The sequence below is a fragment of the Meriones unguiculatus genome, chromosome 16, assembly GCF_030254825.1.
Source record: "Meriones unguiculatus strain TT.TT164.6M chromosome 16, Bangor_MerUng_6.1, whole genome shotgun sequence".
NCBI lineage: Eukaryota > Metazoa > Chordata > Mammalia > Rodentia > Muridae > Meriones > Meriones unguiculatus.
In genome coordinates this window covers 30,085,016-30,108,039 of record NC_083363.1, presented here as the reverse complement: position 1 = coordinate 30,108,039, position 23,024 = coordinate 30,085,016, and the positions used below count along the sequence as shown (strand labels likewise).

The 23,024-nt window shown below is 50.1% G+C and overlaps 2 protein-coding genes across 6 annotated transcripts in view; one reads left to right on the top strand and one right to left on the bottom strand.

The window, feature by feature from the left end:
* Window positions 1-1,002, bottom strand: part of Ccnd3 (cyclin D3) — an 87,169-nt gene extending 86,167 nt beyond the window's left edge. Inside the window, exon 1 of the mRNA XM_021639960.2 lies at window positions 860-1,002. The gene's annotated coding sequence lies outside the window, so the exon portion shown is untranslated. The remainder of the gene's footprint in view (window positions 1-859) is intronic.
* On the top strand, window positions 773-22,428 carry Taf8 (TATA-box binding protein associated factor 8). 5 transcript variants are annotated; one of them, XM_060369593.1, is made up of 9 exons: window positions 773-789; window positions 4,416-4,572; window positions 5,671-5,769; window positions 6,094-6,156; window positions 7,975-8,099; window positions 11,573-11,720; window positions 12,390-12,532; window positions 15,255-15,394; window positions 15,659-17,389. In XM_060369593.1, exons 2-9 carry the CDS (start codon window positions 4,560-4,562, stop codon window positions 15,669-15,671), a joined length of 744 nt encoding a protein of 247 aa, XP_060225576.1. In that variant the 5' UTR covers window positions 773-789; window positions 4,416-4,559; the 3' UTR covers window positions 15,672-17,389. The 5 variants fall into 5 exon arrangements, with proteins under 5 accessions (XP_060225576.1, XP_021495673.1, XP_060225575.1 ...); XM_021639998.2 differs by lacking the exon at window positions 773-789 and adding an exon at window positions 3,109-3,163; XM_060369590.1 differs by lacking the exon at window positions 773-789 and adding an exon at window positions 3,195-3,332.
* The last annotated feature ends 596 nt before the right edge of the window (window positions 22,429-23,024 follow it).

The window sequence follows — 23,024 nt, the reverse complement described above, 5'->3', positions numbered from 1 at the left end:
AGGGGAAGGTGTCCAGGATGCTGTGCTGGGCCCTCCCAGCTGCATCCAATCGGGAGTCCCGGGAGCCCAGCTCAGCGGCTCGTCCTTCCCAGAACTGCTGCTGTTTATTCCTACTTCCCTATGCCTGGGAAGTGAGTGGAACGGGCAGACACTTTCCCAGTATGTCCCAGTGCCCAATAACACCACCTCTGGGGAAACGGTATCCCAGACACACCCCATCTCATCTTCCCCGAGGTCAACAGCTATCTTCTGGAAGCCAACCCAAACGACCCCTTCCCAGACTTCCCAGCCGGAAGCCCACCGGCTAGCTGAGGCACTAGCTGTGGCTGACACTAGCATACTGGGCATCGGAAACAAGACCAAGCACACAGTAGGTGCAAAGGAGTAACTGCTTCCTTGCAACAGCAGCCCGCTCCTTCAGTTACTGCTCTGGCCTGAGACCCGGTGCACACCAGACACTCCCCATGACCTTCGGGAAAGGTCTGTTCTTTAGCCCCGCTCCTTGGCTCTGGCCGGCTCAAATGCCTCTCCAGCCGCGCGAGCGGTCAGCCCTCCAACCCCCCCAGGCTGGTCCATGCAGCTAAACCTTGCACATCAGCCCGGAGGGAGGCTGTGAGGAGGACGTGCACCTTTGGGGCTTCTCTGACCCTCGGCTCTGGTCAAAGCACCATATTCCGTGGCAAAGTAAGCTAAGCTGCTGGGGCCAAAACCGAGGTGAAGGAGGCGCGATGACCCGCTGAACCCACCCGCCCGCTCTCTCCACCTCCAGAGCTCCAGTCTGGACTCCAGGTAACATCCTAGTCCAAGCTAGCGATGCTGACATCACCCGTGTTCTGGCTTCCCCAGCCCACAAGCCTACCTCTTGGCAGATGTGCCCCCCCGAGCTCGGAGGGTGGCCTCACGTTCTCTCCCGCTGCGGGGACATCTGTTTTGGGGTGGCAGGGGTGATTACAACCGCCAGCCGCGGACCGGACAGGGGCGTGCACTCCGTCTCTTGGGCACCCAAACAGAGCGAATGTCCGCCCCCACAGGCGCGGCGGCGTGTTTACAAAGTCCGCGCTGCATCGCAGAACGCGAGCTGGAAGCGGGGCAGGAAGTGGGGACTTGGAGACAAAGGAGCTGGGTGCTGGGCTCTGTCAGGGTCCGGTCTCTGACACCCCCAGAGCAGCAGCCAGGAGGAGACTCATCTATCTCTGAACTCTACTCCACCGCGGGGTCTACAGACCCTAATCTTCAGTCCCGGGTGGTGGGGTTGTGTGTTGGGGGCGGCGGGGCGGGGTGGGGTGGGGAGCGCCTCTGCCAGACTCAGGTGTGCAAACTCTAGAGGGATGCCTTCCCGGCACCTGTAATTCCTGAACACGCTGCCTAGGAAGTAAACAATAAGCCTGAATTCTTAGCTCTTGCTGCAGAACCAGGCACTGGGACACCTGCTGTCTCAACCCTGTCATTCCACCTAGTCCCCAGTTACCACGTGGGGGAAACCAAGGCACGGTGAGCCTAGTTAAGGTGGCCAGAGTCTGAGGGCTGACAAGTCTAGTAACTCTGTCTGGCCAGCTGCGAACCAACCTCCTCCTGCCCCAGATCAGGTTGGATAAGGAGAAGAGAGGTCTCTAAGAGTTTCCAGTCTAGAGAAGCTGATGGGAAGGAGAGGGACAAAGGATGAACTCCCTTGCCCACTTAGCAAACACTTGCAGGCTGAGGGCTAGAGGCAACAGTGCAGAAGAATCACCCAAGGAGCTTGATAATAAGACTAAAGTCTGGGTCCTGGTATGGGCTGTTGGCAGATTACTTAACCACCACGCAAGAAAACTCTGGGTTTCTCCAGCACTACTTACATGGACTATGTGGGTGAATTACTGTAACCCAGCACTCTGGAGAAGGAATGGGTAGGATAATCAGGGTAGGATGTTTGTCTTAGTCACTGTTCTATTGCTGGTAGTGACACTATGGCCACTGCAACACTTAACAATAGAAAGCATTTGATTAGAGGCTGGCTTACAGTTTCAGAGGCTTCGTCCATTATCATCATGGCAGTATAAATGGCCCTGAAATAGTAGCTGAGAACCCTGTGCTAGTTATATCCTGATCTGCAGGGGTGAAGATGGATGGGACAGGACTGGACCTGGCATGGGCTTTCCAACCTCCAAGGCCACCCCCAGTGACACACCTCTTCTAACAAGACCATACCTCCTAATCCTTCTCAAATAGCTCGGCACCCTGGTGACTAGGCATTCAAATAGATGAGCCTATGAGGGCCACTGATATTCAAACCACCACAACGTTCAAGCTCATCCTTGGTTACATAGCAGGTTTGAGAGCAGCCTGGGCTAATGAAACACAGGCTCTCACACAAAACAAAACAACTAATGAGATCACTGGAGCTGGGCTGGCAGATTCACTGGAACAGGAGTAGCAGACAGTTGCGGACTGGGAACTGAACCGGGATTTCTCTGGCTGAGCGGCCAGTGCTCTTAACAGCTGAGCCATCTCTCCAGTCCACACTTGCGTTCTTAAATGTATTTTTTCTGAGAAATTATTTTATAGCAATGACTTTGTTTTTATTTTTTTCCTTTTTTTTCTGACAGGAAAGGTCTCCTTACATAGATCCAGGCTGGCCTTTAACTCATTACATAGCCCAAGCTAGCCTGGAACTACAAATCCTCTAGCCTCAGACTCAAAGTGCTGGGGTTATAGACAGCTGGCTCCTCGCCAAAAATACTTTCCCTTTTGGTTTGTTTGTTTTCTTGAGACAGGGTTTCTCGGTGTAGCCCTAGCTGTCCTGGAACTCGCCCTGTAGACCAGGCTGGCCTTGAACTCACAGAGATCACTTGCCTCTGCCTCGGCGACTGCTGGAATGACCACCGCCCCGCACAAAATAGGTTCCTCTTAACTTAGAGCGTTTTGCAGACCATTGCCACAGCGGCTGAAAGGCCCACAAAAGCGTGGCTCACACAAAGTCCAGTGAGCTGGGGTCTTCCAACCTACTTCGCCTCTCTCCACCCCCTCCCATTTTCTGAGCTTTACAAAGAGGCGGGGCACCTGCGGCCCCGCCCTCGCCACCTCCCCACTCCACAACTACAAGTCCCATCGTGCCCCGCGCTCACGCGCTCTACGCGAGAGCAAGATGGCTGACACGGCGGCCGGACCTGGTGGCTCTGGAACGGTAAGGCTGGAGCGCCGAAGGAGTTTCGGCCTTACGGATCTTTACCATGTTCTGGGCCACAGTCTCGTACCGAGAATTCCAGGCCCGCTCTGAGAGCCGGAGGCCGGAGAGTGCTTCTGGACGTACGCACTCCCCGCTGCTAGGGACTCGGCGACGGCCTCCTAAATTGGTACACCTGAGACATGATTGGCTTGTTCCGTGTTGAGGGTGGGAACCCGGAACACCTTCTGATTGGTCTGAAGAGGCTGTTTTCATCCTCTTACTGGCCAGCCACAGTTGGGAGTCCCTTTTCAAAATACTTACCTTCCTTGTCTTTGAGGTTACTTCTATCCCTCCTCTTCTCTGCGTCTGGGGTTTCTGTTTTAGTTATTTATTTATTTGTTTATTATTTATTTATTTATTTATTGTTGTTGTTAATGAAATGGTGTGGAGATGGAACAAGAAGACAGTAAGATTTATTCGTTCAATCCCAGCATTTCGTGTATATATGTTCGCTCTCTTCACCTCCCTCCCTCTCTCTGTCTTTCTCTCCCTCCACTTTCTCTCTGTCTTTCCCTCTCAACTTCTTTCCTTCACTTCCGCCTGCCTCTGCCTCCCTAGTGCTGGGATTAAAGGCGTGCCCACTACCGCCCTAGCTCTTGTATATATTCGGATAATTTGCTGCAGAAGTTTAGGAGCTGTAGAGATGGCTTAGTGGTTGAGTTCGACTGCTGATTTTCCAGAGGACCCGAGTTTGGTGGGGTGGCTCACAACCACCTGTAACTCCAGCTTCACGGAACCCGACGCCCTCTCCTGGCCCCCGGAGGCACCTGCACTCACAGAAAAACACATACGCACACAACACACACGTACACGTTGTTTGTTTGTTAGCAGGTAATGTTTATCCTATAAACATCTGCATTTGGATGCTCAGTTACTCATTTGGTAAGATCTGTAGTCTTTCCAAATGTATTAATACCAAAAGTATTAAACACCGATAAATATTTAGCAGAAGAGAACTTTTGCTAGCAAAAGTTGGTACACACCTGTAATCCGTGTGCTTGGGAGGAAGAAGGAACAAGTTTGCAGTTTCAGCCTAGGCTACATACCTAGCATTCGGTCAGCCTGGGCGAACTACCAAATGAGATGCTGTCTCGGGAAATAGAAAGAAGAAACAGGACATTTTTGTTCGCCCTCGATGGCATGTGGACTCTGCGGTTTTATCCTGGTCGAGGGGTTAACAGTCTCCTCTCTCTGGGCGTCTGGTTTTCAGAGATCAGGGAGTAAACAGTCCACCAATCCTGCTGATAACTACCATCTGGCCCGGAGGAGGACTCTGCAAGTTGTTGTGAGCTCCTTGCTGACAGAGGCGGGATTTGAGAGTGCCGAGAAAGCGTCTGTGGAAACCTTGACAGAGATGCTGCAGAGCTGTGAGTACCAAGAAACACTAGGCCTTCTTTCCTCTTTCCCGAGTGCAGCTCCATGAACTCAGATATTGTCTCAGATATTGTTCTCTTTTTCTTGGAAGATGCTGGAGACTCAGCTTCAGGCAGAAGAGACAAAAATTGTCCATTGTAGAGGAAAGCTACTTGTTTTGACGTTTGTATGTGTGGGAGAGAAGCATGCAGCAACATTATCATTTTAATCGTTTGCAGTGGCAGTCAGTGCACACTGACAGTGTTGTGCAGCCCTCGGCATTATCCGTGCCCAAAAACCCTGTACCCATGAACAAAACTATTTTGTCTTCTCCCTAGCCCCAAGAACTTTTGTCTACTTTCCATCTTTGAATTTTCAGCTTTATTATTTTTTATACAACATACCTCTTTTTAAAAACAACTCTTATTTACTTACTTGTGTGATAGAGACCGCATGCGTCATGTATACAGTGCCATGTAGGCCTGTATACACATGGAGGTCAGAGGATAACTAGGGGGACTCAGTTTACTCCTTCTGCCATTGAGTGCCAGGGATAGCATTCAGGTCATTGGCAACAAGCAGATTTCCCACTGAGCATCTCACTGGCTCTGAATTTGCTTTTCATTTGTTTTTTCGCTGTACTTCAGATAAATGGAATCTGAAAACATTTGTCTTTCTGTGCCTGGCTTATCTTATTTAACATGTTTTATGTTAAAATTCTCCATTTGAAGAATTTCCTTCCTTTTGAAGGCTGAATACATTCTCCATTGTGTAGCTGGGTATGGTGGACACACCATAATCCTAGCCCCTGGGAGATGGAGGCAGGATTATCAGGAGTTCAAGTCTAGTATCTGCTACACATAAGTTTGAGGCTCTGTGAGAACCTCAAAGCTAGCAAGCAGAAACACTCCATTATCTGTGTCTACCCCAGTGGATAAATTCTTCCCATCTTTTTGATGGTTGTGAATTTGTGCTGCAGTGTGTGTGTGTACACAAGTGTCTGTTTGAGCCCTGCCTTTGCACCTTTGGTAGTATATATCGATGAGAACCGGTGGCTCACCTGGTAATCTTATGTTGAACTTTGGAGGAACTCTGGCCTTTGACCCTTGTAGACATCTCGGAAATTGGGAGAAGTGCCAAGTCTTACTGCGAGCACACAGCCAGGACCCAGCCCACACTGTCGGACATCGTGGTCACACTGGTTGAAATGGGTGAGTGTTTCTTTAGTTTCTAGTGCTCCCTCACCTCTCAGGGTCACCAGGGAGGGAGGGAAGCCTGGGGGTTGGGGTGTCTGCTGAGTATTCTTGGATTCCCTGAGCTGCCTGTAGTTTAGAAAGTTATGACAAAGGAATCCTTTGAACCCCTCTCAAAGACCTCCTAAGTCCTTGTTGGGGAGTTCTGCTGAAGTTTCTTTTGAGGGGCAGAATAGGGCTGAGTTGGGAGTTTAAGCCCCCTTTCCACACCGTTAATTCCTCTGTTCGTGTCCAGTATCCTGTGGCCTGGGCCTAGGCAATGGTTGGTTCTCTTGTTCCTAGGGTTTAACGTGGACACTCTCCCTGCTTACGCAAAACGGTCTCAGAGGATGGTCATCACTGCACGTGAGTGTGCTTCTGAGTGCTCAGTGGGAGGAGAGGGCGGGCAGGAGAGTGCCAGCTGTGCCCTTGTTTGTTGTCTCCTTCCAGTTTTGGGGGCGGTTAGCTATCCACTGCCTGATTTTGTCTGGGCAATGGGGTTAGACTGTGAAGCTGAACCATGTCAGAGCCGCTGAGGTTTCACTTCAGCCCTGGAAGAGCAAATCATGGCCTTAGGACACTATGAAAGCTCTTGGTTTCTAGATTAGGGTTGGCAAACTCTGTGGTCTGGGCAAAATATGGCCCACTGCTTGCTTTTGGTTTGGTTTTGTTTTTTAAAGATTTATTTTACATACATGAGTGCTGTATCTGCATGTACACCTGCATGCCAGAAGAGGGCATCACATCCCGGTATAGATGGTTGGGAGCCACCATGTAGTTGCTGGGAATTGAACTCAGGACCTCTGGAAGAGCGGACAGTGCTCTTAACCACTGAGCCATCTCACCAGGCCCTGGTTGCTTTTGTAAATTACATCTTATTGGCATGTATCCCTATTTACTTATCGTCTGTGGTTGCTTTCATGTTATAAAGGCAGAGTTTTGTGGCTTGCATAATCTGAACTGCTACTGTTTGGTGGCTACACCTGTAATCCTAAGCACTTGTTTTTTTTTTGTTGGGGGGGGGGGAGGGCTGCTCTAGAGTTCTAGTGTACCGTGGACTCCATAGTGAGGTCTAGGCTAGCCTCAGGTATATAGGCGAGACTGGCTCAAAAAACAAGCATGCAAAAGAAGTAAAAAAGTATTATGTATCCTTTTCTGTAAAAAGTTTAATTCTGCTTTAGATGAAAGTGGGTTCCTTGTGCTAAGTATGGAGTAACTGCCTCAGTCTTTAGAACTTGGGGGAAGTTGCTCTACTTGTTTCTTAAAGTCACTTTATTGCATTGGCATGTTTTAGACATTGCGTCTATTTATTGTCTCTGTGCATGCACATGGCATGACGTGCAGGTGGGGTCAGAGGACAGCTCTGTGGGTAGTCTCCCTTCACATGGTGGGTTCTGGAGATTGGTGGCAAGCACCTTTCCCCACTGAGCCATCTTGCCCCTGCAGTGGAGAGAAGCGGTGGAAAGCCATTTTCTTTCCCCTCTTGCAGTTAAGCCCACGCTTGGCCCGGCTCGGTATTTGGTATTTGGGGTCTCTAAACAGTGTGTGTGTACTAGGTATTAGACCCAGGGCCTCCTGCATGCTGAGCATATGCTGCACCCCCGAGCACTGCCCTTAGGGCCCTCATAGCCTCTGGAAAGCCAGCCAGCAGCCCATGCACTGCCCTTAATGCTCTTCAGCATGTTTTTTCTTTTTAATAAGTTGCTGAGCTCAGAATCTCACTGTCTGTGCTGGTTAATTTTTTTTTTTTCTTAACATTTGTTATGAATGTTAAGTCTGAGTGTTGAGTGTTGAGTGTTCAGTCTGTATGCTAGAAGAGGGGAGCAATGCCCATTATAGATGATAGTGAGCTACCATGTGGGTGCTGGGAATTGAACTCATGGCCTCTGGAAGAGCAGTTATACTGCTCTCAACCACTGAGCCATCTCTCCAGCCCCTCATTATGTTCTTTTATGTAGTGGCTTTGGTGATAGTCACTCCTCTGTTGATGCAAGAGTGTCACACATCGAAATACCAAGCAAGATTACCTGGCAGGACAAGGCACTGTGTGCTCATCTGGAAAGGTTACGGAAGGGCTTTTCTCAACAGAAATACAAGGTGCTTAGTTGTGGCCCAGTGAGAAGTGGGGATTTGACTGAGAGATGGCAGGGCTTGGAGAAGTAACCAGCTGTGATTCTGTTGCAGCCCCAGTGACCAGCCAGCCAGTGACTCCAAAGGCCCTCACTGCAGGGCAGAACCGACCCCACCCCCCCCACATCCCCAGCCATTTTCCCGAGTTTCCGGATCCCCACACCTACATCAAAACTCCGGTGAGTGGCGGAGCCGCCCAGGAGCTGTGCATTGTGTAAAACACAGTTGGTGAAGGGTAGAGGTGAAAGCACCATTCAGCTCTCACCATGGCTTATCTACAGACAAGCAGTCTTGTTATGGGGCATGTGGCCTCACCCCTGTTGTCCCAGGACTTGGGAAGCTAAGGCAGAAGGGTTGCCATTTGAGGCCAGCCTGGGCTACAGAGCGGGATGCTGTCTTATAAAGAGAGACAGAGGGGGGAGGGGCACCAAGTAAAGCCGTCTGGCAGCTAAGAGTTCTGATTTTTTAAAAAAGATTATATATGTATGGTTGTTTTGTGTCCCAAAGGCCAGAAGAGGGCATTGGATCCCCTGGGATTGGATGTGGGTGCTGGGAATTGAGTTGAGGTTGAAAGGACAGCCAGCGCTCTTAACTGCCATCTCTCCAGCCCCAAGAATTATGATCTTAAATTTGCCACTAGAAACGCAGTTAATAAGAAATGGCCTCTCCCACCCAGCACAGAGCTCCTCAGCCACACAGAGCAAAACTGGGGGGCTGTTCCATTTGTTTGTTTCCATTTGATTCTTGGTGAGGTTACTGGGTGCTGTGGAAGTCATGCATATACTTTTCTGGATTTTCCAAATTTGCCATTACACAAAAGTCATTTTTGAGCCAGGAGAAAGTTAGTTAAACACACAGGTTATTGAATGTGGTAAAGAACTGACTGGAACGTACTCGTGCTGTGCTTTGGGTGCTTGGCTGGCACATTCGCCCTCCCTCAGGTGCGCCACTGTCTCCACAGACACAACTTCCCACATTTCCTTCAACCAGGGGCGTTGGAGCGAACTGTGGGACGGGTTTCAGGGGTGCCTCCCCACAGCGCAGGAATCAGGAAAGGAACTGCTGTAGCATTGCCCTGGACTGCAGTCTCTCGGAGTATCCTGTAGCAAAGTGCTACAAACTAGATGACTTAGGACAGTAGAACTTCTGAGGGGCAGACGTTCAAAACCAAGGTGCTATCAGAGCCATCTCCCTCTAAATCTGCAGGGGGAATCTCTGGTTGCCTTGCTCTAGCCAAGGGTGTGCCAGCATTTCTTGGTCTATGGGTGTGTCACTCCAGTCTTCCTGTCCCCACATGATGCTGGCTTTTTATCTCGATAGTTTAAAATACCTTGCCCCACAAAAAAGTTATTTGCTGGGCAGTAGTGATGCAAGCCTTTGATCCCACACTTGGGAGGCAGAGACAGGTGGATCTCTGTGAGTTCAAATCCAGCCTGGTCTACAAAATGAGTTTACACAGTGAAACCCCATCTGGAAAAACCAATAAATAAAAGAAAATAAATAAAAACCAATAAATTAAATAAATAAATGCATATTTTGTTTTTTTTTTTTTTTTTTTTCCGTAAGGACAGCATTTGTCCTTTCTCCATGACTTCTTTCTAATTGATGATGTCTTTGGTGGTCATATGAGATGCCGGAGTTAGGAGTTCACTATGTCTGTGGGAAAACAATTCAATCAGTAGTGTAAATACCTCTTTTATATAGTGTGTTAGTGGATCCTTACACTGAAACTAATGGAAGGAACCTTCTTTTAATGTTGGTTGTTCCTGACAGTCTCGGGCAGCTCAGGTTAACCTCTGACTCAGAGTGTAGTTAAAGATGACTCTGAGACTCTGGGTCCTCCTGCCTCTGCCTCTGCTGTGCTGAGATCATAGTGTGCATCACTACGCCTGCATCAAGGTGCTTATTTATATGAGCAGAGCACTTAACCTAGACAACATAGTGTCTATTGAACGCTAACCTCACTCTTATTGAAAGTTCAGAGAACCTGTGATCTTTTGAGTGGGAGCCTTGCTATAGCCTTTTTTTTTTTTCCTGGAATCTTGGTGCAGTTCTGCTCTTAAGACCAGTTTACTTTAATTCGTTAATGGTTCTCCTAGTTGAAATTTTATATCCAAAAAATGTGGCAAGGCATGATGGCACAAGCCTATAATCACGGCACTTGGGAGGCAGAGGCAGGAAGATTTTTGAGTACCAGGCCAACTAGGGCTACATAGGGAGACTGTCTCAAAAAAAAGAAAGAAAGAAAGAGAGAGAGAGAGAGAGAAAGAAAGAAAGAAAAGAAAGAAAGAAAGAAAGAAAGAAAGAAAGAAAGAAAGAAAGAAAGAAGAAAAAGAAAAGAAAATAGGGCTGGAGAGATGAGTCAGCATGTAAGAGTGCTTGCTGCTCTTCCAGAGGAGCAGAGATTGGTTCCCAGCACCCATGTTGGCAGTTCCCTGCCGAGGGTAACTAGTTCCAGGGGATTTACCATCCCCTCTGGCCTCCACAGGCACCTGCATGGACATGAGCGTTTCCTTTTCTCTTTGCCCTCCTCTCTCCCTTCCTTCCCCTCCCTCTCTTTTTAGTATTGTTTAGATTAGTTTTATTTGTGTGTAGGAGTGATTTCCCTGCGCTGTCTGTACAGCACGTGCGTGCTGGTGCCTGGGGAAGTGGGGAGCCTCCATGTGGGTGTTGGGAAAGGAACCCGGACCTTTGCAAGAACAAGTGCTCTCAACCACTGAGCCAGCTCTCCAGCCCTTGAAAAATCATTAGAAATGTAAAACCTGCCTTTCTGTCCTGAAGACCTGTTTGTTGGTCAGTATTAAGTTGTCATTTCTGCTGTTACAGTTTAATATACTTTGACGGTCTTCTTATTCTTACTGGATCTTGTGCATATCCCCATCAAGGCGATAACTGGAGAAGTCTGCTGGCCTTGGGCTCCTCTTAAAAGACTGTTCTTAAAACACAGCCTCAATCTGCTTTTCTTTCCTTCTTGAAACATTACGTTTATTTCATTTATCTGTGTGTGTGTGTGTGTGTGTGTGTGTGTGTGTGTGTGCTGTTCACGGATGTGTGGCGATCAGAGGAGAAACTGAGGAAACTGTGTTTCCTTTGAGGCAGGTCAGGCTTGGAGAGTGCCTTTCCCTGTGAGCATCTCATCCTCAGTCAGCATTTCCTCCTCCTCCTCCCTCCCTTCTTTCTTAGAGCAGCTCTGCCTGCATATACCTCCATGGATCGAAGTCCATAGTTCAGAGGAATCTTTTGGACCAATGTGTCTGTTTGAAGAAGCTGGATTTAAAACAAGGACATGGTACACTGCAAATGCACATGGGCACCACTCACACACTATAGGATGCTAAGTTACTCTGATGGATGGAGGTTCCTGCTGGAGCTCCTTGGGGGCGCGCAGTCTTCCTTGAGGATATGTGTCTTCCCCCTCAGGCTGCCCGCCACAGGAACTGAGCAAACACGCAGCCCACTGTGTAGTAACCGTCTGTATTTTTCTTAGCGACTGTGCACTGAGGTGGCCTTCTTTTGCCTGATGCTCTTCACATGGCTTCGCTCTGGTGTTAGCTAGCAGGTCATGTTCTCAGAAGGGCACAGCTGCAGCAAGGCAGGCCTGAGGAGAGCTGAAGGCAGCATGGGCTCAGCCTGATGTTTTCTGTCGTTTTAGACATACCGTGAGCCAGTGTCTGACTACCAGGTCCTGCGAGAGAAGGCTGCATCTCAGAGGCGAGACGTGGAGCGAGCACTCACCCGCTTCATGGCCAAGACAGGAGAGACCCAGAGTCTTTTCAAGGATGACGTCAGCACTTTCCCTTGTGAGAGTCATTCCCCCCCCCAGCACCCTGTTTTGTTTGAGATAATCACACCCTCTTTCCTTTCTCTCAGTGTGCTGAGGAGAGATGCATACACCTTTGTGCTTTTCTCTAGTGCAGTTTATTCCTCAGATCTATGGTTCCTTCCCCCATGCCCCAAGACTCTGACTGATCCTAACTGATGACCCTCAAGTAGTGGCACACCTCACAGGTAGCTAAGCCCTGGGAGCAGAGAGCCCCCTGTGGAAGTGGTGGCCCAGGTGGCAGGAGGAATAGTGGTGTCTGCAGCCAGTTACCCAGCAGTGTCCTTTCGTGGCTCATATCTCATTAGGCTTTGTTGACCAAGTCACTCCTCTGCAGAGGGACCTTGGGTTATGCAAAGCTGAATGGGGAGACTGGCTCACTCACTCAGTAAGCATCCATTCAGTGCCTGCTATGTGCCTGTTCTGTAGTCATTGTGGCCAAAGGTCACCAGATGCTAGCTGTTCACCATGTGTCACCTCCTACAGCCCTTCTAGACCTGTGAGTTAGCATCCCCTAGCTTTTCCTTTGCAGAACACAGAGGCTTATGGAAAAGGGGAAATAGCTAGCTCAAGGTCATGATGACTAGGTAGCATTCAAACCTGGCTCTCTGGCTGCTCGATAGAGTCCTGTCTCTCTTCCAATTCCCAGTGATTGCTGCCAGGCCTTTCACCATCCCCTACCTCACAGCCTTGCTTCCCTCTGAGCTGGAGATACAGCAGATGGAAGAGACAGACTCCTCGGAGCAGGATGAGCAGACAGACACAGAGAACATCGCTCTTCATATCAGCACGGTGGGTTCTCCCCTTCTGCCAGCTGCACAGTGCCCCAAAACAGGCTGTCTCACAGTAGGCCTCTGCTCCTGGGAACTGAACAGGACCTACCTCAGGTCTCTGGCTGTCTGTTAGAAGCTTGCATGATGGGCCTCGGTGACCAATATCCATCCTGAGAGACACATCCTCGGGAGTTAGTTATTTAGCAAATACTGAATCAGCTCTGCCAGATCCACACACTGTTGAGATGCTGAGGAAGTAGTAAAAGGCAAGACAGGCAAAGCCCCACCCTCAAGGAGCTAAAGAGGTTAGAAATGGACCTGTGGAAGGGATGGAGGCATTAGGTGACATTTGAGTAAACCCCTGGAGAGACCAAAGCCTGCATGTGTCTTAAGGTAGAGTTTCCGGCAGTGCGCAGAGCACTTGCAGGCCCAGCCTGAGGTAGCGCGAGCTAACTTGCAGTACCCTCCACTGTTTCAGGTTATACAGCCACATTCTTCTGTACAAAGTCCAATAAAACAATAGCTATTTGGACTTTGTTATTTAGACCACCAAATGAGAGACTTGAAGGGGAAGGGAGAGGTGAGCTATGCCACTCTCTGTGGAAGAGGGTTTGTAGAACTTAGTAGTGGCTGCTGCGGAGGGCCTGAGGAACATTAATGGTTGGGACCGAGAGACAGGAGAGAAAGAAAGGGCCGATCTGATGGGCCCAGCTGTCTCAAGAGCTGGCCTCTGAGGAGAGTTGCAGGAGGGTGTGGAGCCAGGGACGGAATGTTTCTGAACTTCTGAAGCATGTGGTGGTGAGAGTGGGCCCGAGAGGGAATGCTATTCTGTTAGGAAGCTGTACAGTAATGTAGGCCAGACACAGGTATGGGTCCTCCTCCTCAGGTGGTCACAGTGGAGGCAGTGGACATGGTCTGAGTGTAAAGCCAGGAGGCTGTCCTAACACCTGGGAGTTTGGTGACAGAAAAACAAAAGTGTAATTGCAGAACTCATGGGCTCAAAGCACCCAAAGGAGGTAGTTTTGTCCCACAGTGGGAGGACTGGGGGTAGGACACCCAAGGAAAGCTGAGGCACATTGAACATGAGGGGCCTACAGATGCTTGTATGAAGCTGGCAAGCATGCAGTCGGGGATTTGAGCTGGGCACTGGCGGTGGGAGGGAGGACAGGTTGCAGTTGGACCTGGAGCCTTTGGCGTGGAAGCAGAATGGACAGCTGTGAGGCAGGTAGGGGTTGTGGATGTGCTTCAGCCTTGCCCAAGGCTGGGCTCTACACTGGCCCAAGGCGCTGTGGCAAACCCCTCATTCTTTTCTACAAATCTTTGGATGTTTCACCTCCTCTCTCAGGGCTACCTGTGCTTGAAGGGGACCAGAAAGTAGCATTTCCACCAGCTGTCCTTGGTAGAGGGACACCTAACATCCTGATTTGTGGAACCCTTCAGTGTCACTCATCTGGTACCTGAGAACATGTTTGAGGCACAGCTGAAGTGGCCCGAGTAACTTTGGATGTGGAGGAAAGTAGATTGGGGGTGGTAGGTGGTATCTGTTAGGCGCTTAACAGCCAGGCCAGGAGCTGGGTGTATGCAGGACCTTCCCCGTACCTGGCCTTCATGGTGTAGTTGGTCTATGGCTCTTGTTTAGAGAGACTCTCCAGGGGCTGGGTTTAGTGTGGAGGGAATCAAGCATAATCCTCTACAGGAGAGGGGCTCTGCGGGGAGAGCAGAGTTAAGGGGATGGTATGGGTGTATTGCAAAAAAACCTGGTAGCCATTCAGAGCCTTCAGTCCCAGTAAGCCGGAGACTGGTGTTTGCACCTCAGGCTAACTGTCCTTGAGAGGAACCCTATCTGGTCACAGTATGACAGTGACAGCAGCCACTCCTGGTTGGGGGCTGAGACCTCTTGTGTCACCAGGGGGCGCTGCCGAGTCAGCTTCTGGTCTAGGCCTGAGAAGCCATGTCAGGTTTTTGCTGTATTACATGGCCTGCCCTGCTGCCACTGTTCACTTTAAAGAAGCACAAAATAAAAATTAAAAACAAAGAATATGGAAAATAGAGGAGAGTGTAAATATTAATAAGGAAAGGAGAATCAATAACCTATGCTTCCAGGACAGTTTCTATATTTAAATGTAAATTCATGCTGTTAAATCAAACTTTGCTAAAAACAGTAAAGAACTTGACAGGTCACAGGCATCATTGACAGTATGCACCTGTGGGTGTCTGTGGACTGAGCATTGCCTTGCTGAGCTTCACTTGAGGTTCTGGAATATGCTGAAACATGCTCATTGGTTCCTTGTTCCAAGTGCCAGAAGTGAGAGATTTGGGGAAATGTATTAAGACCTACGCTGGTTTGGGCCTAGGAGAGAGATCTGTGCACTGATTGTTCTGGCCCTATGTCTCTTACTGCATGATATCCATGACCACTTCCTCTCACCCTTCCCTTGGCTTAGGCCTCCTCCATGAAGCATGTGAGTTGTAAGCCTCACTCCCAGGTCTCCATTCTTTATGTCCCTACCTTCTGAAGATGCCAAGGACCCTGAGTTTTTCATGCTGTCAAAGTTCACAGCTTTTCCCTTTAGAGCCAGCCACTGCGCAGGTCTCGTTGCGTCAGGAGACGGTGCCACTGGAAAGACGGTGGCTCCGTCTTTCACTTCTCAATAAAGAGACACCGAAGGTGGTTCTTCTCTTGGGCGCAGTCTCTTTCCTCATGCCACTGGTGTTCTGCTTTATTCTGGCTTTGCTCGAAGGATGAGTCCGGAGCTGAGAAGGAGAATGCCTCTGTCCTGCAGCAGAGCGCCTCCTTGTCCGGCAGCCGGAGCGGGGAGGAGAGCGTCATCGACAACCCCTACCTGCGGCCTGTGAAGAAGCCCAAGATCCGCAGGAAGAAGTGAGTGGGAGGCTGGGCTCTGCCTGCTCCAGCCTGCTTGGCTGCTCCAGGGTCAGCTAGGCCCGCCGGCGGGTGTGAGCTTGGCAAGCACCGCCTGGGCGAGAGGAGGTCTTCCTCGGCTTCTCTTCCTTGGCTCCCTCCTGCACCTGCTGCTCTTTAGTGCCTGTGCCCTGCAGCCAAGGCAGCCCTGCAGCCTAGCACTGTTCTCTCCAGGAGAGCAGGACGGGGCCCTGTGGCAGGCTCTATGGTTCTTGTTCTTTCTAGGTCCCTCTCGTGACCTGAGAAGGAGGCTGCCCTAAAACAGGGAGACACCGCTTTCCTGGAGAGTAAAATCACAGACGGAAGAAGAGGGTGACGTCTTTCTGGCCGTGTCCAGGCTACATCGTTTCAGGAGCCACCTCTGAAGACAGCCTGTTGTGCTTGGATGTGTGGGTTGAGGAGGAGGCCATGGTACAGCAAAAACTACTCCATCTTTTGGGCCATACTGTCGCAAACAGGGCAGGGGACTGCTGCCTTCTTCATTGATTATTCACAGGACTCGATTCCTTGGAAACCTGGAGTTGCCAGGGAAAGTGACAGAAAGAGAAAGACCATTGCGCCGTACCCTGGTGAGAAGACTGCCAAGTGTACCTTCCAGACCACTTGAATGACCCACAAGAATCATGGCGCTGATTTACTAACCCAGCACCTCATTCTCACTTCTCTCTTCACCTACTGAGCTGATGGAACATGACGCTGTGTCTCTCATCATGTTGGAAACGGGCCCACACTGCAGCTTTGATCTGAGGCTGCAGTGTTCATATGGACGAGGCTACCATCACAGTGGCCTTGGATCTCTGACCATTTGATTAAAGCTGACCACACCAGGCCATTCCCTTGGAATGTGTGCTCCAACACCCTTCTCAGCTGATCCGAGCAGAGCCTGGGACATAGTTAGTTGTCTGTGGACTTACAGAGGAGCCGTGGCGTTTAAGTGCCAGGAAGAGGACCTAATAGGTAGGCGGTAGGGGAGGGCTTAGTACAGCCTCTTAGTATAGCTGGAGATAGAAAGCCAACTGCCCACCTGCTGGAGGGAGGGGCCGAGAGGACCCTGGTGAGCCCTGTGTCAAGAAGCAAGTCTGAGTCCGCCCATCTCCCACTCCTGGAGAGAAGAGCCAATCCCACGCTTTCCCCACTAATCACGAAACAGGCCTCCAAGGAGGAATGGCAGGGACTCACGGAAATTGACAGGAAATGGCTAAGTTGTTCCTTGGCTTGGAATTCATGTTTACTCTCCCCCCCCCCCCAACTCCACCCTGGCTGCTGCTTCTCCTCTTCCTCCTCCCCTCTCTCCCTCTGTTTTTGAGACGGGATCTCACTCTTAGCCCAAGCTTTCCCAGAAATCACTGTGTATCCCAGGCTTGGTGGTCCTCCTGCCACAAGATGCAATTACAGGAGTGAGCCACCATGCCTGACTTCCAGGACGTTGGCTGGGAGATTCCACCTTCCCTGCTGATCTCCAGGTTTGGTCCCTTTGGCTGGAGGAAAAGAGCTCTGTGTCTGGAATTAAAGAAAGGACAAGAAATAGAAAATGAGTTTCCTCAGCTCTGGACCAAACAGGAATATTTGTGACTCCAAACTTCCAGGTCAGAACAGGAAGAGTGACCTGTGGATTCTTAGAACCTGTGATAAAATTGGCAACTCATGGCCCAATCAGTTGAAATCCAGTCAACATGTATCACACACAAGTTCCTGATGAGTCTCCTTAGCACATCTGTACTTCCCCATTATCACCGTCTGAAGCCAGTACCCGTGAATGTGTTGTACAAAGTGGGTTGGGAGGGGACTCTGGCTGCCCTTGACCTCAGAACTGTACCACTGTAATTTCCCTTGGTAGAGAGATGACCTGGATGATGTGTTGAAGTATATTAATGTATGTGTCCATATGTATATTATATTTCTATTTTTTATAAATTGAGGGAGTCTTGGCAGAAAAATAAAATGCGAGATATGAAAGTCCTGTCATAAAAATTCATAATAAAAACTGTAAGTGGATTGAGAGGCCCTTCAGACGGTAGGCAAATAAGCACTGCCACAGCTTTTACGGTGGCTTTATTTGTGTGCTCTGGATGCTGAGTAGTAGTGACACACCTGCAGTCCCAGCATCTGGGATCCTGAGTTCAAGGCCAGCCTGGATTACCCAGCAAGCCCCAACCTCAAAACCAGAACAAGTTGTTTTCTGTTTTCTTTTAAGATTTAAAAAATTGTGTGTGTGGATGTTTTATCCACATGCAAGTATGTATGTGCTCGGTTCCCTTGGAGGTCAGAAGAGGACGTTACATACCCTAGAGCTAGTTAGGCGTGGTTGCACTGGGCCTCTCTAAGAGCAAGTGCTCCAAACCACTGAGCCAGCCCCAAGTTTTTAGGCTGTTCTGATTTTCTTTAAATGACCAAGGTGGTTTTGGACTTCCACTGTAACCCAGGCTACTTCAGTCTTGCCTCAAGCTTCCTAGGTATCTGTGATCACAGTCCGCAGGCCCAGTTTATATTAGAAATTTCAAGCACAAAAGTGTATGTCCTTTAGGTAACTCCAGTACCTAACATCTTGTCAGTTCTTAGGTATCTGTTTTCTGTTTCCCTCCACAGTGTGTGTGTGTGTGAAAGAGGGAAATTCACTGTGTATCCCTGGCTGGCCTAGAACTCCTAACTAGATCAAGCTGGCTCCAGACTCACAGAGATCTGCTTACCTTTGCCTCCCAAATGCTGGGATCAAAGGGCAGGTTCCCTTGGAGGCTAGAAGAGGGCACTGGGTCCCTTGGACTTAGCAGAAATTGTGAGCTGCCAAATATAGGTGCTCAGAGGCTATCTAAGAGTCTTGGGAAGAGCAGTAGTCACTCTTAACCCCTGAGCCATCTCTGGATGACCCCCACCCTTTCCTTTGGAGACGGGTTCCAATGTGTAGCCCTGCTTGGCCTAGATCTTGCTATATGGTCTAGGCTGGCCTTGAAGTCAAGAGATTTACTCAGTTCTAATTGTTTGGTTTGTTTTTCTGTTTGTGCGTGTGTGTGGTTTCTCGGGTTGCGATCCTGTCCCTCTAATGCACAGGCCACTGCCCTCTACTCAAGTGATTCCATTGCACATCCACGTACTGACTGGCTCACTAGTGGGAAGAGAAATTGGACGTGGTCCCAGTGTTGGATGGCTTAAGTCAGCGGTGCATGCCTAGCAGGCCATTGTGGAATACATAGACCCTCCCCCCCCCACATGCCACACCCCCCTCCACACACAAACACTGTACATACACACACACTGTACATACACACACACACGTGCCCCTTCACACATGCAGTTAGGACAGTGAGTGGATCATGCGGCTCCCTGCACAGTGGTTCCTCCATCCCTTGGGGTTCTGGTAGCAGTCACAGGATGGGAGGTGGAAGCCACCATCTCCTGGGTACAGGGAACAGGGAGTCAAGGGGCCTGGGTAAATGGAGCAAGACCTAGAAGCTGTACCCTGCCTCTCCCCTCCCCCCCAAACTTGGGGTTGCTTTATTGCAATGCAAGTGAGGGTGTGTGGCGTTATCTGAGTGGCTCTGGGCCTAGGTAAAAATTGAGGAGCATTTCACCTCAGGAAGAGGGAACTGATGGGCGTGTGGGCAGTTGAGAGGCTGTCACTAACGAGGCTTCAGCGTGTGTCCCTTGTTGGGACAGATGGCACACGACTGAGCAATGCTGAGCACCTGATGTGACACTTTTGCAGCCAATCCTCCATGCCCACTGCCAGGTGCTCTTCAGGGCCTGGGTCCGTCCAGCCTCCACTAGCGTGCGAGCAGTAAATTGTCACTTCCTCTTTGACATTGTTCCTTTGCATTCTGTGCAGGTGTCCTTGTTCTTCCTTTCCTTTGATGGCTCTTCCCTTGAGCCTGGAAGCGCTCCCTTGGGGACATGGACCCTTTGATCCTTCACTTTGAGCCGTTCCCTCCCTGCTGACCTCAGCTGTTTGTAGTCTCTGTACCCAGTCATCTGGTTGCTTTGTTCTGAGATAGGGGCTCTCTGTAGTCCTGTCATGGCTGTCCTGGAACTCTGAAGACCAGGGTAACCTCAGGCTCACAGAGATCCTCCTGTCTCTGCCTCCCAAGAGCTGGGATTAAACGTGGCTGTACATTTAATATCCTTTGATCAGATTTAACCTGACTTAGCGTTTCTCAGCCAAGTGTTCCTACTTTAGGCAGGGGCTGGAAACCAGCACGGAGAGCAGGCAGCCCTGGCTGGCTGACTTTGGGGCAGGGCAGAGCTGCAGGCTGGCAGCATGGACTCGCTTCTAAGTCCTCTGCATACACCGTGCCAGGGTCTTCCTGTTCATTTGTCTCCTGACTGTCACCCCTCTGCCTCCCTCAGCAGTCTGATGCTGCCCCACCCAAATGGGCAGGCTCCCTGCCCTTCCCAGCCTTTGCTCCTGGCCAAAGTAGACCTCCCTTGCCTGCCCATTCCTGCTTCTACAGTAAGACCGCAGATCCTCCAAGACCTTTCACCCCAAGTCCAAACTGCTCCAAGTGGGAAAACATCTGATGATGTCCCCTGCCAGTTCTGTGTTCTTGTGTCACTCATCCCCGTTTCATTTACTTAGCAAACAGGGATCTAGAGGTTCTTGTGTGTGCCAGGCACCATGCCAACTCTCAGGATACCGTGGCGAACAAGACAGTTCCTGCCTCCGGGGAATTCATTCCAGTGGAAAGCTACACAAAACAAAACTAAAAGCATTATAGGCTGCGGAGAAGTACCAGACATGCTTCCTACCCTGTGAGAAGGCCTTCACTCGGCTCCTGGGCCTGCATTTCACTCCTGACATCTGCCTCTTTCCAGCCCCTCAGCCTCTCCCAGTCAGTCATCTGACAAACAGCCATCGAGCTTTCAGGGGTGACCATTTGGATACAGGCACTGACAACACAGAGTGGATGTTGGTCCCTACCTTCCTTACGGTGTTTCCTGAGGTGGACAGCCCACAACACACATGGGCTGAGAGTCCCATGGTGCCGTTAGAGACTTGAAAGCACCACTGTTGATGGTGCTGGACATTCTGAGGACAGGAGAGACAAACAACTTAAGAGCCGCAAAGGGTAGTGTGCAAAGCTTGGGTTAGTAACACAGGGAGCAGGCAGCTGCCAGAGTCCTCACAGAGGCCAAGCAGGACTACAGGCCTGTGGGGAGGAACTAGCCCGAGAACAGAATGTCTTGCTTCTCACCCCACTTCTTTCGGAATCTGTGACGAGGGACCTGAGACCTGTTGATACAGGCCAGAAGAGCGGCTGCCTTCTGGGGCAGAGTTTGGGATGACTGTGACAGGGCAGATAAAGTCAGCACTTGCCACAAAGTAGGGTAGCAGGAATTACTGCAAGAGATGCTCCCCCCACCCCCAACAATGTTGTCATTGAGCAGAGCACAAAATGCAGCCACCTTTGTGGAAAGGGAACAGCAAATACAAGCACACTCTTGGTCGAAGGAGGAGTGCTTGTGCCCCTGGACTATGCAGAAGAGGGTGGGAGGGTCGAGGAGGATGCTACCACTCAGGCTTGACGAGGGCTTGGGATGCTGTTCAGAGGGAGTTGGGTAGGCAGGGGACCATGGGAAGGAATGGGAATTCTGGTTAGAGGGCGTATGAGAAACGTGACTTCTCTCAGTCACTTTCACACAGACTTTGGCATTTGCCAGTTATGATTTATGCTGGGGGCGGGGGCGGGGGGTGGCGACAGCTCTCCACTCAGGAACTGGGGGAAATTGGTCCCAGCCTCAGAAAGCCAGAACATGCCTGTACCTGAGGAGAGGCGGGAGACACAAGCCTACTGATACCCGGATGACCGCCTCCTGTGAAGGCCGTCGTTGCCAGGGAGATGGATAAACACACAGGAACCTGTCCTACCTCCTTTGACCAAGAGAAAGGAGAAGGGTGTGAGTGGAGAGCTGGCCTGAGGCCTGAAGCCTCTGCTGAGATCCAGTGGGGTGGGGCTGGCCAGGAGGCTTTGGAAGAGGTGAGTAAGCAGGGGAGGAGGAGGGCAAGTGAGATGAGGCTTGGTGAGCCAGCCTAAGAGGCCCAAGTATCAGTCCTGCTTGGCCCTGAGGCTCTTGGCCCTCCTGTCACATCTCTGCAGAGGCCAGTGTAGTGTCAGTTGTAAGGAGCCTTGGCCCTTTGTAAAGCCAGATTATACCAGGCTGGGGGGGGGCATTGTTGGGGCATTTCTGCCATCCCCAAATTAGGATTATCCCAGGAAAGGGGTGGCTGGAGCTGATGAGCCTTCTCATACCTTTGGGAACCACCACACTCTTACTTTGAGGGTCCCAGCATTACCTTGAGGTTGTCCAAACGCATTACGTATAATTTCCCTTTGTTGTTTGGAGCTGGGGATGGTGCCCAGGGCCTCGTGTCTGAGTCACTCTGCCACTGAGTGACATCTCCCACCCAGAGGCATGTCCGGGGCACCACCAGGGTCCTCACAGGCCCTCCCCAGTGTCTTTGTAGGAACAAGAGGAGGCTGAGCCTTGCCATTCATTGCCACCACTGAATTTTCCCCATGACAGCTTTATCATTCTTCCTTTTCACTCAGGCTCACCCGGAAGCGAGTGCCTGAGTCTCTGAACAGCAACAGCAGCTTCCACTGCCCAGCTGCAAGTCGTGGAGGAATCGGCCTGCAGGTGCGTGTCTGTCATGGACCCTTCTGGCCCAGGAAACAAATTCAAGGTATTTCCCCTCTTGCTGCTTACGGCTTAGGTCACCTCCATTTTGTTTACCTCATTGTTCCTTTCTTTTTTGTTAGAAGTTATTTAATTGTGAATAGATAATATGTATAAATGGCATAAACTTCAAAAAGCAGCAAAAGATATAATAAATATCTTTCCTCCCACACCCCAGGCTCTCAGGCCTCATTCCTGGAGGCTACTGATGAATCAGTATGGTTTTATGTATTCTTGTGTGCACCAAACACATATGTATATCTTTCCCTGTTATGACATGACATTGTATAAACACCATGTTTTCTCCTAGTGTCTTCCTGTCAATAATAAAGAGTTCCTTTCTGATTCAAAGATGCACAATGCTGTGACAGAGGTCTGACTCATCAGATGATAGGCAGGCCCTTCATTCCTTCTGCTTTTTGAGGGTGGGCTTGTGTGTTTTTTCAGGACAGGGTTTCTCTGGGTAGCCATGGATGTCATAGAACTCTCTCTGTAGATCAGGCTGGCCTCAAACTCAGAGATCTGTCTGAGAGGGCAGCAAAAAGGGCATCGGGAGCATTCTGGTCCAGGGTGCTGAGAAGCAATGCGTGTGTCACCACACTTCTCTCTGTCTCTGTCTTTTTGTGTGTGTGTCTCTCTCTTTAAGATTTATTTTTAACCAGGTGGATCTCTTTGAGTTCAAGACCAGTCTGGTCTACATAGGGAGTTCCAGGACAGCCAGGGCTCTGTAGAGAGACTCTGTCTCAAAATAAACACACAAACAAACAGATTTATTTTATTTCTAAATGTATTGTGTGTGTATTCGTGCCTGTATATGTGCATATGTGTGTATGTGTGTGTGCTGAGTGGAGGAGCGTGTGCATGTAAGACAATTAACCGCTGAGCCAGAAGAGGGTGCCAGATCCCCTGGAGTTGGAGCTACAGG